The sequence below is a fragment of the Petromyzon marinus genome, unplaced genomic scaffold (genome assembly GCF_048934315.1).
Source record: "Petromyzon marinus isolate PM22_M1 ecotype Great Lakes invasive population unplaced genomic scaffold, UKy_Petmar_22M1.pri1.0 PM_G_Scaffold_68, whole genome shotgun sequence".
Taxonomy (NCBI): Eukaryota; Metazoa; Chordata; class Hyperoartia; order Petromyzontiformes; family Petromyzontidae; genus Petromyzon; species Petromyzon marinus.
The window spans coordinates 674,418-689,657 of record NW_027423022.1 but is presented as its reverse complement, the minus strand read 5'-3'; the positions used below and the strand labels follow the sequence as shown (position 1 = coordinate 689,657).

Sequence of the window (15,240 nt, the reverse complement as noted above, 5' to 3'; positions counted from 1 at the left end):
ATATGCAAACTCGTATGCTTGAATTGTTACACAACACGGCACTTGGTCTTTGATTCGTATCCAATCCTTAATACATTCTGATATGCGAAGTTATTATGCTTGAAATCGTCAGCACAGTACCACGTTGATGTTCGTTCATTGATTCATAACGATTATGAATTTAAAGCGTTCGACTGTAATACTTCTAATTGCCTTATCAACACCACTCGATGGCCACAAAGCTTCGTTACTTGAATCGTCACACAAAACAGCATTCGGTCACTGATCATGCGCGGCCCTTAATGCAATTATTGTCACGTTGTTAACAATAGGATGACTGATTATTATGCAACGCTACTCGTTGACAGGGCACTCCAACCGGTATTATTCTTGGAGGCACAAATATGCGTTTGAATTCGTTATTTCATTCGTGGATACCGGCAAGATTATGCAGAAAGACAAATATTAACGAACGACTCAAGTATTCCTAATCAACTTCTCAACGCGACTCAATGGGTGGCGATGTTTCCTTTTGAGATCCTTATCTCGGGCCAATCTTTTAATTGATTGTGGCCAGACCCCTGACAGGGAACCGGTTGAACAAGCTCTCTATCCCCGCGAGCGGCGCTCCGTGGTGAGGAGCCAAGAATTAATCCTTGTTAATGGGTCAGTTGGTAATTTATGCGGTTAGAAGTACAGCCCCAGCACAATATTACAGAGAAAAATTATGAACACTCTTAAAAACGATGGATTATTCACTCGGTCGTTGCGATGTTTCCACAATCACGGATGGTTCAATGGCTTGAGGTTTTTAGGCTTTGTTAATGACCCGTGTGTGTGTGTTGAATGGTGTGAGTGGTGTAAGAGTAGGCCAATGTTCAGAATCGATTCTTTGCGTCAAGCAGACGTCTGGTTTGTGTGTAGTGGGGGGCAGTGTATCATACGTATCAGTTGATTCTTCTTTCAGTAGTTGGTTCGGACTCGACGGACGTTGGTGAACGAGTAGATGCGTTGTTGTAGCTGAGATGACCGTCTGGTTGATGGCGTTAGAAGCACGCCCGCAGCGGCGCGCTGGTGCTCCGTCGTCGGCGGTTGTAGATTGCAGGCTCACGATTCGCTCGTGGTGGCGCTGGCCGCTAACAGCGGCAGCGGGTCGCCAATTGGCGACACTCGCCAATTCGGCGAGTTGTAGAGACGTTTCCGGCGTCGGTGATGGCTGCTCTCCTGCTGAGATGAGTTGAGCGGGTCTTCTGCTGAGATGAGTAGAGATGAGTCTTCTTCTGTTGAGCTGAGTTGAGATGAGTCTTCTTCTGTTGAGTTGAGTTGAGATGAGTCTTCTTCTGTTGAGCTGCCCCCGAGGGCTGATGAGTTGATTTCAATGCTGAAACGGCTCCTTTTATGCCAAAAATCTCTCCCCTTCTCGGCTCCCCCTCACGAGGTGGAGCTATCTTTGATCTGATCGTATGTCGGTGGTGGGGGGGGTTCGTGTGTCAGTGTGTATGTTTGTGTGTGTGTCATTTATGACATGGCTCTGTTGGGGTCTTTCCTCAAGCCATAAACATCAAGACAACAGACACCTCGATTCATCTTGGTGGCGTCTGGTTGTCTAATCCCTCCACCCAGAGAGAGGGGCGGGTTCCCCCCCCCCTTTTCCGTACGCGTTCCGACGCACAAAGAAATGGTTAAGATTTTTTTTTTTTAAGTTTAACATTTCACATCACAGTTGGTATCTTATCATACACAGTTATGATCCTGCTTGTGATTCATAGTATTTGATTTATTTCCAAGTGAAGATGCTCTTCCGAGCGTATGCATTTTATCACGTTCTGCAGGGAAAGACAAAGGTGGCCGGGAGCACCTCTTTCTTTATACTTTCGACTTATTTCTCAAATACCATTTGGTCCCATGTTCGCCACGACTCGTGTTTGTAACTACGTCCTCCCGACACCTCTCGGTTTACCGAGGTTCGAAATGTTATGATGGAATTATTAAAAAGAAAAATAATTTTCATCCTGAGTTTAAGAGGTCCGTTTCCAGATTGTTGGAATCCATATCCCTTGGTTCTGTAAGGTTCTATAATGGAATATCGTTTAAGGTTAACACATTATTGTTAATGTTATTTTGCAATTTCTTTAAAACTTGTTTGTCTGGTTGCCGTGTGTGGGGTGGGGTGTGTCTCCTCATCAAACACGGCTGGCTTTTCCAGATGGCCCCTTGTGATAAGGTGTAATTCCTGCTTCTCCGCGCTGTGAGAGAGACAAAGATGGTCGGGGTTGCTTGGGATATTGTTTAAACTCTTTCGTAAGTTTGCCCGTTCGCCTCATTCCTTCTCGATAACCTTTGATGTGACTCGGTATTTTGTCTCCAAGCTTTGTTTTAACAGTAAAAGTATTAAAGGTGAAAATCATTTGATAGCGAATTAATCATTGTATAATAATTCACTGATGTGTCTGGTGGCCTGTTCTTAATTGGAGTGAGCGTTAGGCTCGCTACTTTTATCTTATTCTTGTTGTTGCCTTTTAATTTTTTTGTTGTTGTTTTACTGGAAAATAAGGAAAAGAATATGTATACGATTTACCCTGTTGGCGTCTGGTGTCTGCTCTCTTGGTGTTCTGACCTCGGGGGGGACCTTTCCTAAGGGGCCCATCAAACTCTTGTTCCTCTGGAGATTTTCGCCGATAGCTGTTACATCCTCGCCTCGAGAGTTTTATTATTTCTTTATTTCTTAATGGTCTGTTTATGACCGACATCTGGTTTTTCGTGTTTCTGGCTTATGGGTTTGATTCATTATTAAAAATATATATTGTTTGTCACGAAAGAAAGGAAAAAGAAATCTAGGTGTATGCATCCGTAAATATTCTTACGGATATTAATTGTGGAAAAAGGGCCGTATACAACAGTGGCACACGGTGACACACACGGTGACACACGGTGACACACACACGGTGACACACGGTGACACGCGGTGACACACACACGGTGACACACGGTGACACACACACGGTGACACACGGTGACACACACACGGTGACACACGGTGACACACGGTGACCTTGGGGTCACTCTTGTTGTCACATCTCCCTAGCCACCGTGATGATGACGATGATGACGATGACAGAGAGAGACGCAAACTCCACATATACAGCAGCAGCAGGCGTCGTCAGGGTCGGGATGAAACCCACGACCTCCTGCGTACCAGGCGAGGCGGTCAACATCTTCCCGGCCCCCGCGATCGTCGTGGCGGCGAGCGTGCGGCCCCCCGCCGGCGTCTCGCCCGGCACGACGAGCAGCCAGGCGGAGCGCCGAGCGAACCCCACGGCGTTGACCGCCAGGCAGGTGTAGCGGCCCGAGTCGTCCGTGCTGACGTTGCGCAGGTAGAGGACGTTCGTCTCCACGTCCGTGACCTCCACTTCGACCGTCTTGACGCGAACCGACGGGCGGCACGGAGAGAGCGAGGCGGGAGGAAGTCAGAATCTTGCGTTCCCACGCCAACGTGGGGTTTATATTTTTGTATTTGTTGTCACTCAGCGAACGCGTAGAGTCTGAGCCAAGCGGGGAGCTGCTGGGTCCTGTTGTGTTGAGGGCGACGTCGGACTCCGCTGAGATTGGGTGGGTGGGTGGGTGAGTGGGTGGGTGGGTGAGTGAGTGGGCGAGTGAGTGGGTGAGTGAGTGAGTGGGTGAGTGAGTGGGTGAGTGGGTGGGTGAGTGAGTGAGTGAGTGGGTGGGTGAGTGAGTGAGTGGGTGAGTGAGTGGGTGAGTGTGTGAGTGGGTGGGTGAGTGAGTGAGTGGGTGAGTGAGTGAGTGGGTGAGTGGGTGGGTGAGTGAGTGAGTGAGTGGGTGGGTGAGTGGGTGAGTGGGTGAGTGAGTGGGTGAGTGAGTGAGTGGGTGAGTGAGTGTGTGAGTGGGTGAGTGAGTGTGTGAGTGGGTGAGTGAGTGTGTGAGTGTGTGAGTGGGTGAGTGAGTGTGTGAGTGGGTGAGTGGGTGAGTGAGTGTGTGAGTGTGTGAGTGGGTGAGTGAGTGAGTGGGTGAGTGAGTGGGTGGGTGAGTGGTGAGTGAGTGAGTCCCCTCGTGCCTCGCTCGCTCACCGTGACAATGCGTACGTAGGGCGAGCCGTTGGGTGCTTCCAGACTCCCATTCACCTCCACGTGCTTGAGCCACTGCACGTGGTGGTGGTTGTTGTGGTGCTCATCGCCACCATTGCTGCCCTTCAGAACGACGCAGCGGAGCTGAGCGTCGCTCCCCACCACCGCCGTGACGTTGGCCGGGAGGCCGTCCTGCAGGGAGGGGCGCTGGGGCTGGCCCCGCCCTGCACGCCGGGGGGAGGGGGGAGGGGGGAGCCACCCCCCGGGTGGTGGCGGGGTCAGGACGAGCGTCGGGGGTCACGGGGTCAAGGAGGGAGGGAGGAGAGGGAGGAGAGGGAGGGAGGGAGTGTGACACACAGTGTCACACAGTGTGTGACACTGTGTGTCACACACTGTGTTACACACTGTGTGTCACACGGTGACACACACACGGTGACACACGGTGACACACGCACGGTGACACACGGTGACACACGGTGACACACACACACAGACGGTGACACACGGTGACACACGCACGGTGACACGCGGTGACACACGGTGACACACACACGGTGACACACGGTGACACACGGTGACACACGGTGACCCCGGCAGTGGCGAGAGACACTGCCGGGGTCACTCTTGTTGTCACGTCTCCCTAGCCACCGTGAGGATGATGATGATGACAGAGAGAGAGACGCAAACTCCACAAATATACAGCAGCAGCAGGCGTCGTCAGGGTCGGGATGGAACCCACGACCTCCTGCGTACCAGGCGAGGTGGTCAACATCTTCCCGGCCCCCGAGGTCGTCGTGGCGGCGAGCGTGCGGCCCCCCGCCGGCGTCTCGCCCGGCACGACGAGCAGCCAGGCGGAGCGCCGAGCGAACCCCACGGCGTTGACCGCCAGGCAGGTGTAGCGGCCCGAGTCGTCCGTGCTGACGTTGCGCAGGTAGAGGACGTTCGTCTCCACGTCCGTGACCTCCACTCCGACCGTCTTGATGCGAACCGACGGGCGGCACGGAGAGAGAGAGACGAGAGGAAGTCAGAATCTTGCGTTCCCACGCCAACGTGGGGTTCATTTTTTTGTATCTGTCGTCACTCAGCGAACGCGTAGAGTCTGAGCCAAGCGGGGAGCTGCTGGGTCCTGTTGTGTTGAGGGTGATGTCGGCCTCCACTGAGTTTGGATGGGTGGATGGGTGAGTGAGTGGGTGGGTGGGTGGGTGAGTGGGTGGGTGGGTGGGTGAGTGAGTGGGTGGGTAGGTAGGTGGGTGGGTGAGTGGGTGAGTGAGTGGGTGGGTGGGTGGGTGAGTGGGTGGGTGGGTGGGTGAGTGAGTGGGTGGGTGGGTGAGTGGGTGTGTGAGTGGGTGAGTGGGTCAGTGAGTGGGTGGGTGAGTGGGTGAGTGAGTAGGTGAGTGGGTGAGTGAGTGGGTGAGTGAGTGGGTGAGTGAGTGGGTGAGTGGGTGAGTGAGTGGGTGAGTGAGTGGGTAAGTGGGTGAGTGAGTGAGTGGATGAGTGAGTGAGTGGGTGAGTGGGTGAGTGAGTGGGTGAGTGAGTGGTTGAGTGAGTGAGTGTGGGTGAGTGGGTGAGTAAGTGGGTGAGTGAGTGTGGGTGAGTGGGTGAGTGAGTGGTGAGTGAGTGGGTGAGTGAGTGGTGAGTGAGTGCCCCCGTGCCTCGCTCGCTCACCGTGACAATGCGCACGTAGGGCGAGCCGTTGGGCGCCTCCAGGCTCCCGTTCACCTCCACGTGCTTGAGCCACTGCACGTGGTGCTGGTGCTGCTGGTGGTGGTGTTCATCGCCGCCATCACTGCCCTTCAGAACGACGCAGCGGAGCTGAGCGTCGCTCCCCACCACCGCCGTGACGTTGGCCGGGAGGCCGTCCTGCAGGGAGGGGCGCTGGGGCTGGCCCCGCCCTGCACGCAGGGGGGAGGGGGGAGCCGCCCCCCGGGTGGTGACGGGGTCAGGACGAGCGTCGGGGGTCACGGGGTCAAGGAGGGAGGGAGGGAGTGTTACAGTGTGTGTGTATAACACACAGTGTGTGTAACACACAGTGTATATAACACACTGTATATAACACACTGTGTATAACACAGTGTGTATAACACACTGTGTGTAACACACACACACACAGTGTGTGTGTTATACACACACTGTGTGTGTGTGTAACACACAGTGTTACACACACACACAGTGTCACACACACACACACTGTGTGTGTGACACTGTTAGTGTCACACACACTGTGTGTGTGACACTAACACAGTGTCACACTGTCACACACAGTGTGACAGTGTGACACACTTTGTGAGCTCCCCACTCGTCTCGTTACCTTCGTGAGCGGTCACCACCGCGTAGACGGCGGTGGCGGCGACGCAGACGGCGAGGAGAGACCCCAGACGCCTCCTCCTCCTGCTGCTGTACAGAGACGTCGTGCGGACAAATCCCGAAGCCATGGAGCTGATGGTGGTGGTGCTGGATCGTGGTGGTGCTGGATCGTGGTGGTGGATCGTGGTGCTGGTGGATCGTGGTGGTGGATCGTAATGCTGGTGGATCGTGGTGGTGGTGGTGCTGGTGGATCGTGGTGGTAGTGGATCGTAATGGTGGTGGTGCTGGTGGTGGTGGTGCTGCTGCTGCTGCTGCTGGTGGTGCTGAGGGGGGTGGTGGTGCTGGTGGTGGTGCTGAGGGGGGTGGTGCTGGTGGTGGGTGGTGCTGATGGGTGGTGTTGCTGCTGGTGGTGCTGCTGCTGGTGGTGCTGGTGGTGGTAGTGGTGGTGCTGCTGGTGCTGCTGGTGGTGGGTGGTGCTGATGGGTGGTGCTGGTGGTGGTGGTGTAAAAATTCCGCGTGCGTACAGGGAGGGAGGGGTCAAGTTTTGACAGATTTTTGCGTGCCGACTAAATTGATGGCCCCTTAATGGTTTTATTACATTTCATATTATAATATTAAATATATAATACACCTTTTTGTTCATAATTCTTTTTATAGATTTATTTCATATAATATAGCATTTTATTTTAATGGTTATATTATATTTTATATTTAATATGTTATAATAAACAATTTTTTACGTAAAAAATATATTTATAAGTCTCCACAGAGCTACGTAGCTATTTTTCAGAAGCGACCTGGCCACAAATGAAAGTTCAACTTAGTTGGCTTATCACGTGGACATGGATCGCAGCCAAATACCGGAGGACCCGGAGAAACATCCACACGATCACGGAGAGAGAGACACAAACTCCAAATATACAGCAGCAGCAGCAGGCATCGTCAGGATCAGGATCGAACCCACGACCTCCTGTACATCAGGCGAGGTAGTTAACATCTCATAGCCACCGTGATGAGAGGCACACAAACTCCAAATATACAGCAGCAGCAGGCATCGTCAGGGTCAGGATCGAACCGACGACCACCTGTATACCAGGCGAGGTAGTTAACATCTCTCAGGGACATGATCTAACCCACGACCACCTGTATACCAGGCGAGGTAGTTAATATCTCACAGCCCCCGTGACGATCGTCAGGGTCAGGATCGAACCCACGACCTCCTGTATACCAGGCGAGGTAGTTAACATCTCTCAGGGACATGATCTAACCCACGACTTCCTGTATACCAGGCGAGGTAGTTAACATCTCTCAGGGACATGATCTAACCCACGACTTCCTGTACACCAGGCGAGGTAGTTAACATCTCTCAGGGACATGATCTAACCCACGACCTCCTGTACACCAGGCGAGGTAGTTAACATCTCACAGCCCCCGTGATGATCGTCAGGGTCAGGATCGAACCCACGACCTCCTGTACACCAGGTGAGGTCGGTAACATCTCAGCCACCGTGATGAGAGGCACACAAACTCCAAATATACAGCAGCAGCAGGCATCGTCAAAGTCAGGATCGAACCCACGACCTCCTGTACACCAGGCGAGGTAGTTAACATCTCTCAGGGACATGATCTAACCCACGAACTCCTGTAGACCAGGCGAGGTAGTTAACATCTTTCAGAGACATGATCTAACCCACGACCTCCTGTTGACCAGGCGAGGTAGTTAACATCTCTCAGGGACATGATCTAACCCACGACCTCCTGTAGACCAGGCGAGGTAGTTAACATCTCTCAGGGACATGATCTAACCCACGACCTCCTGTACACCAGGCGAGGTAGTTAACATCTCTCAGGGACATGATCTAACCCACGACCTCCTGTACACCAGGCGAGGTAGTTGACATCTCTCAGGGACATGATCTAACCCACGACCTCCTGTACACTAGGCGAGGTAGTTCACATCTCTCAGGGACATGATCTAACCCACGACCTCCTGTACACCAGGCGAGGTAGTTAACATCTCTCAGGGACATGATCTAACCCACGACCTCCTGTAGACCAGGCGAGGTAGTTAACATATCTCAGAGACATGATCTAACCCACGACCTGTACACCAGGCGAGGTAGTTCACATCTCTCAGGGACATGATCTAACCCACGACCTCCTGTAGACCAGGCGAGGTAGTTAACATCTCTCAGAGACATGATCTAACCCACGACCTCCTGTACACCAGGCGAGGTAGTTCACATCTCTCAGGGACATGATCTAACCCACGACCTCCTGTAGACCAGGCGAGGTAGTTAACATCTCTCAGGGACATGATCTAACCCACGACCTCCTTAATACCAGGCGAGGAATTAACATCTCTCAGGGACATGATCTAACCCACGACCTCCTGTACACCAGGTGAGGTAGTTAACATCTCTCAGGGACATGATCGAACCCACGACCTCCTGTACACCAGGCGAGGTACTTAACATCTCTCAGGGACATGATCTAACCCACAAACTCCTGTAGACCAGGCGAGGTAGTTAACATCTCTCAGGGACATGATCTAACCCACGACCTCCTGTAGACCAGGCGAGGTAGTTAACATCTCTCAGGGACATGATCCAACCCACGACCTCCTGTATACCAGGCGAGGTAGTTAACATCTCTCAGAGACATGATCTAACCCACGACCTCCTGTACACCAGGCGAGGTAGTTAACATCTCCCAGCCACCACTGCGCCCACTACTGACGGTGCTCCTGTAGAGTCTCAATGCGTGACGCGTGATTTACCGACGGCGATGTAAAGTGGGGGGTGGGTGGGTGGAGGCCTCCGTCCGTTGCTGCATTGAGAATGACCGCAGTGGATATCCAAAACCTTTGTTCTGACTGCTGCAACGTCCCTGCTGCGTTGTGGGAGCGGCGGTGGCGGTGCAGCGATTTGGTGGCGTGGAGCTGCACCCTCCAGAGGGGTCCTGCTCCCCAAGTGTGAGGGCACGAGCTGGATTGGCTCTTGACCATCACCCCGGTCGTGACCTTGACCTTGATGCTCCTGACTTTGACCTTTACCCCGTGCCTGACCTTGACCCTGCCCCCCCCCCCCCCCCCGAGGGCGGTGTCGCCGTAGGTGCTGCTGCTCGCTACTAGCACCACTTGCCCCTACAACCTGTTACAGTCTACATGGGGATGGGGAGATAGTTGTCTTGGCATTGACATTTTGAGTTTAAGTTTCGAGATACAAAAAAAATAATGAAAGTGAACACAGACATTGGGATGATGTTTGTATTTTATTTTTCTTTGCAACTAATTTTTCTTCGTGAGAATTGTAAAATGCAAAGGGGGGGTGGGGGGTGGTGGGGGGTGCAGTAACGAACAGTCACGTGACAACTCAGCGGCGGTCGATGTTGTCGAAGAGCCCCTGACGTGAAATGAACCAAACGGAAGTCAAAATCGAAATTCATTTATTTTGGGCGACTCCGTTCCCACCGCGCACGTAAACGCCGTGACCCACCTGGCGCTGAGATAATTCTGTCCTCGTCGTGCGTCGTCCAAGCACAGCAGCGAGGACGAATGCGCAGACTGAACAAAACTTTGATTAGCGCATCGTGTAAAGCTCGTCGAGAGGAATAGTTCGCCTTCAACAGATATACAATGGCGTCGCAACGCAGTTCGTGCGAGAGCCGGGGGCTTACGGGACCCCGAGGTCACACCATGAGGTTCGAATGTGTGAAGGTCTTACCAGATTCAGAGGGCAAGGGGTCCACCCAGTTGAAATGGACGGTGGAGTCTTCCGGACGAGAGAACGAGGCAGGGTGCCCAATGAGACGAAAGAGAGACAACCACGCTGAGAGGTGTCACAGCAACAACAACAACAGCAGAAGCAGCAACAACAATGGCAAGAACAGCGTTAGGGGCACGGTTCCACGTCCACACGGACATCGGTGCCTCGCCGACCACGAGTTTGGGCCTAGTGGGTCGCCCACGTGGAAGAGCCTGGTTCTTGCCTAGTAATGCACGGTGTTGTGTCTGCTGCTATATTAACCAACTGTTCGACCAAAACCATGAAAACACACAAACTGCAGTTATAGTGCGCATTGAATAATCCTTGGCTGAAAGTTACGTAAAGTAGCTTACCTGATAATAGCGAGTGGAGTTAGTATTATATCCTTCTGTTTTGCAAAGTTAGCGAGGGTAGAGTTTGTATGATCTCCCCCTGTTCTAGAGAGTGGAGTTTGTATGATCTCCCCCTGTTCTACAGAGTGAGTGCAGTTTGTATGATATCCCCGTTCTAGAGAGTGGAGTTTGTGTGATATCCCCCTGTTCTACAGAGTGAGTGGAGTTTGTATGATCTCCCCCTGTTCTACAGAGTGGAGTTTGTATGATCTCCCCCTGTTCTACAGAGTGAGTGGAGTTTGTGTGATCTCCCCCTCTTCTACAGAGTGAGTGGAGTTTGTATGATCTCCCCCTGTTCTACAGAGTGAGTGGAGTTTGTATGATCTCCTGGCGGACCACAAATTTCAGAAGAGTGTTAAATTTCATGTTCAACCTTTGGATTGCAGATACCAGCATAGATAGAATGAAAAATACGAGGTACACGGTCAGTAGAAATACATATACAAGTCCACCAAGAGGTAAGGAGGGAGGAAAGACGGACAGGGAGGCAGAGAGAGAGGGGGGGGAGGGATGAACAGAAGCTTAAATAGGAAATACGGTTGGAGGGGGGGAGGGGCCAGAGCGAGAGCGGCAGCTCAAACACGCAACATCTTACACATACAAAACGGCAACTCAAAAAAGGACCACCTCTTGTAAATACAAAACGGCAGCTCAAAAAAGGGTACATCTTACACATAATTACAACGGTAACTTGTAATTATGTGCTGTCCTCCAGACAGTCTCGTCCCTTCACCTGATGAAGGCCGCTTGTGTTGTGGCCGAAACGTCGTGATTTTTGTTATTTTATTTTTTACCTACGTGACTTTACCCAATAGCACCAAAGAGTATGGATCCTAGCAGTCACGAAAGCTTTAAAATCTAGAATAGAAATGTAATGCAATACAACACAGAGAGTCGGCCAACATAAGAGTCAACACCCCACCTGGTTGATAACGTTCTTCCAAAGATTGCTCAATTTGAAAGAGAGACAAAACACAGACACGGAGACACATAGACAGAGAGAGATAACACAGAGACACACAGAGAGAGATACATACAGTGAGGGAAAAAAAGTATTTGATCCCCTGCTGATTTTGTACGTTTGCCCACTGACAAAGAAATGATCAGTCTATAATTTTAATGGAAGGTTTATTTGAACAGTGAGAGACAGAATAACAACAAAAAATCCAGATAAACGCATGTCAAAAATGTTATAAATTTACTTGCATTTTAATGAGGGAAAAAAGTATTTGACCCCTCTGCAAAACATGACTTAGTACTTGGTGGCTAAACCCTTGTTGGCAATCACAGAGGTCAGACGTTTCTTGTAGTTGGCCACCAAGTTTGCACACATCTCAGGAGGGATTTTGTCCCACTCCTCTTTGCAGATCTTCTCCAAGTCATTAAGGTTTCAAGGCTGACGTTTGTCAACTCGAACCTTCAACTCCCTCCAGATTTCCTATGGGATTAAGGTCAGGAGACTGGCTAGGCCACCCCAGGACCTAAATGTGCTTCTTCTTGAGCCACTCCTTTGTTGCCTTGGCCGTGTGTTTTGGGTCATTGTCATGCTGGAATACCCATCCACCATCCATTTTCAATGCCCTGGCTGAGGGAAGGAAGTTCTCACCCAAGATTTGACGGTACATGGCCCCATCCATCGTCCCTTTGATGCGGTGAAGTTGTCCTGTCCCCTTAACAGAAAAACACCCCAAAGCATGTTTCCACCTCCATGTTTGACGGTGGGGATGGTGTTCTTGGGGTCATAGGCAGCATTCCTCCTCCTCCAAACACGGCGAGTTGAGTTGATGCCAAAGAGCTCCATTTTGGTCTAATCCGACCAAAACACTTTCACCCAGTTGTCCTCTGAATCATTCAGATGTTCATTGGCAAACTTCAGACGGGCATGTATATGTGCTTTCTTGAGCAGGGAAACCTTGCAGGTGCTGCAGGATTTCAGTCCTTCACGGTGAAGTGTGTTATCAATTGTTTTCTTGGTGACTATGGTCCCAGCTGCCTTGAGATCATTGACAAGATCCTCCCGTGTAGTTCTGGGCTGATTCCTCACCGTTCTCATGATCATTGCAACTCCACGAGGTGAGATCTTGCATGGAGCCCCAGGCCGAAGGAGATTGACAGTTTTTTTGCGTTTCTTCCATTTGCGAATAATCGCACCAACTGTTGTCACCTTCTCACCAAGCTGCTTGGCAATGGTCTTGTAGCCCATTCAAGCCTTGTGTAGGTCTACAATCTTGTCCCTGACATCCTTGGAGAGCTCTTTGGTCTTGGCCATGGTGGAGAATTTGGGATCTGATTGATTGATTGCTTCTGTGGACAGGTGTCTTTTATACAGGTAATGAGCTGAGATAAGGGGCACTCCCTTTAAGAGTGTGCTCCTAATCTCAGCTCGTTACCTGTATAAAAGACACCTGGGAGCCAGAAATCTTTCCGATTGAGAGGGGGTCAAATACTTATTTCCCTCATTAAAATGCGAATCAATTTATAACATTTTTGACATGCGTTTATCTGGATTTTCTTGTTGTTATTCTGTCTCTCACTGTTCAAATAAACCTACCATTAAAATTATAGACCGATCATTTCCTTGTCAGTGGGCAAACGTACAAAATCAGCAGGGGATCAAATACTTTTTTCCCTCACTGTAGGCACACAGAGAAACAACGCCTCAGTGTCGAGGCCTTAAATAGAGAGAGAGGGGGGCAGAGAGAGAGGGGAGGGGGTGTAGAGAAATCCGTGAGTCAATGCAAGGCCGTAGCCATGGAGTCAACATTGGGGGGGACCAAATCTACCAGGGGGTCTGGGGTCCCCCCCCCCCCAGAAAGAAAAATCTAAATTTGAAAACTAATTTCCTGACATTTCCTAAAATATTGAAAAATTTCACTAACACATGGGATGGAATTTTTGTTTTATTTGATACAATAATGTATAATATTGTATTGTATTACATTGCTCTGTGTTGTTTATTCTTTAACTTTTCTTGTTTCATAGTATGTATTGGCAGAGATTAGGGATTCATAAAGTACAAGGCAATCATACAAACACAAATCTACGCATTGTTACGTGAAGACAAGTCCACATTTTGTGGCCAAGGTTTAGCAAATTGTTTTTATTAACATAGCATAGCAATTATTATTTTAAATAACATTTTTAATGCAATATATTTTGAGCATATTTGATTATTGGGGGGGGATATGTCCCCCACCAATATATATCATAACTATTATAACATTATCATTACGGCCTTGTGTCAATGAGAGATTTGGAACTTTGGTGACTGCAGGAAATAATAATAACACGAGCACACGCAGAGAGAGAGAGAAAGCTCACTTATAATCTTGGTTCTTTCGGTAAAGTCACCACGTAGAAGGGAAACAATAAAATAATAAAAATATAAAACAATAAAATTCTCACGTTTCGACTGCAAGACGAGCAATCATCATCAGGTGTGAAAACCACAGCAACACAAGAACATTTTCTTGCTGATGGTTTTCACACCTGATGATGATTGCTTGTGTTGCAGTCGAAATGTCGTGAGAATTTTATTGTTTTATATTTTTATTATTTTATTGTTTCCCTTCTACGTGGTGGTAACTTTACCGACAGAACCAAGAATATGAATCCCTGCAGTCAAGAAAGCTTTAAATCAAAAGCTCACTTAATCAAACAAACTGAGTAAAATTTGGAAATGTAATGCAATGCAACACAGAGAGTCGGTCAACACACAATAAACGCATAGCCTGGTAGATTACTTTCTTACAAAGATTGCTCAACTAAGCGAGATAATTGAAGCAAACGCGATCAGGCGAGGGCAGGAGGCAAGGCCCCGCGTGGCTAGGCCCCGCGTTGTAAAGTTCCAACCTGGACATCGATTCCCATGCTCGCTGCTACTCAATTGACATCCCTACGAGAGAGCGAGGCTCTACCTTGGTAAACAACAACCACCAGCACAACGACCACCACCACAACCGCGATGAGAATTTCTCACCTCGGATTTCAGTTCACGCGCGGAGCGGCAGATTTCTGTTACATCGTGACGTCACCCGGCAGCAGGAGATGACGTCACTTGCGTGGTACAAGACACTCCCCTCCCGCAACGAGCGGGTCCTAATTTAAATAAATTATGTTAATGAGCCCGGGCCATACGTGGAGGGATGGGGCGTGGGTGCTGAAACCCGTTGCAATAAACTCGCGACGGCCTTCACGAATATATTATGTTAATGAGCCGCCAGTCACCGGGCGTAGCTTTGCCCAAATAAGGATTGTACAGATAACGGAAGTGACCCAGGCAGAGGTGGCGTCACGCTCAAGGGCGCGGTAGACGGGGTGGGGTGAATACCTTGGTGACATGACGTCCTAGCGAGGGACACCTCCCCCTGGCGTTTCACGCCGATGAGGTGATGCTGAGTAGTGATGTCACAGAGCGGGATTGGAGTTTAAGTTGATTTAGATTCATTTTCCATTGCTCCCTCCCTTGAACTCAGCAACAACAACAACGTGGACATTGCATCCCACTGGGAATTTTAGCACACAGCGTTGGTGTACGGTGCTTTTTTCAGGAATATTTTGCTGTTTTTTATTCATGGATTTTCTGTTTGCAGTCACACAAAGTAGTCACTTTAAGATGTGTTTCTTGTTCGTGTTTGTTGTGGTTGCACTTGATTCAAGAGCCGAATGGCTCACAGTGGTATACCAAAATAAATAAACTGAAATTATTGTGTACAC

At 50.0% G+C, this 15,240-nt stretch overlaps 1 protein-coding gene across 1 annotated transcript; it reads right to left on the bottom strand.

Annotated features, from left to right (window-relative positions):
* Window positions 1–3,028: 3,028 nt before the first annotated feature.
* LOC142920133 (uncharacterized) lies at window positions 3,029–14,571 on the bottom strand. The gene is made up of 7 exons (XM_076062591.1): window positions 14,504–14,571; window positions 10,091–10,195; window positions 6,370–6,854; window positions 5,727–5,953; window positions 4,815–5,037; window positions 4,065–4,285; window positions 3,029–3,398 (listed from the first exon to the last, which is right to left on the bottom strand). The coding sequence occupies exons 3-7, from the start codon at window positions 6,491–6,493 to the stop codon at window positions 3,051–3,053; spliced, it is 1,143 nt and encodes a 380-aa protein (XP_075918706.1). The 5' UTR covers window positions 6,494–6,854; window positions 10,091–10,195; window positions 14,504–14,571; the 3' UTR covers window positions 3,029–3,050.
* Between the last annotated feature and the right edge of the window lie 669 nt (window positions 14,572–15,240).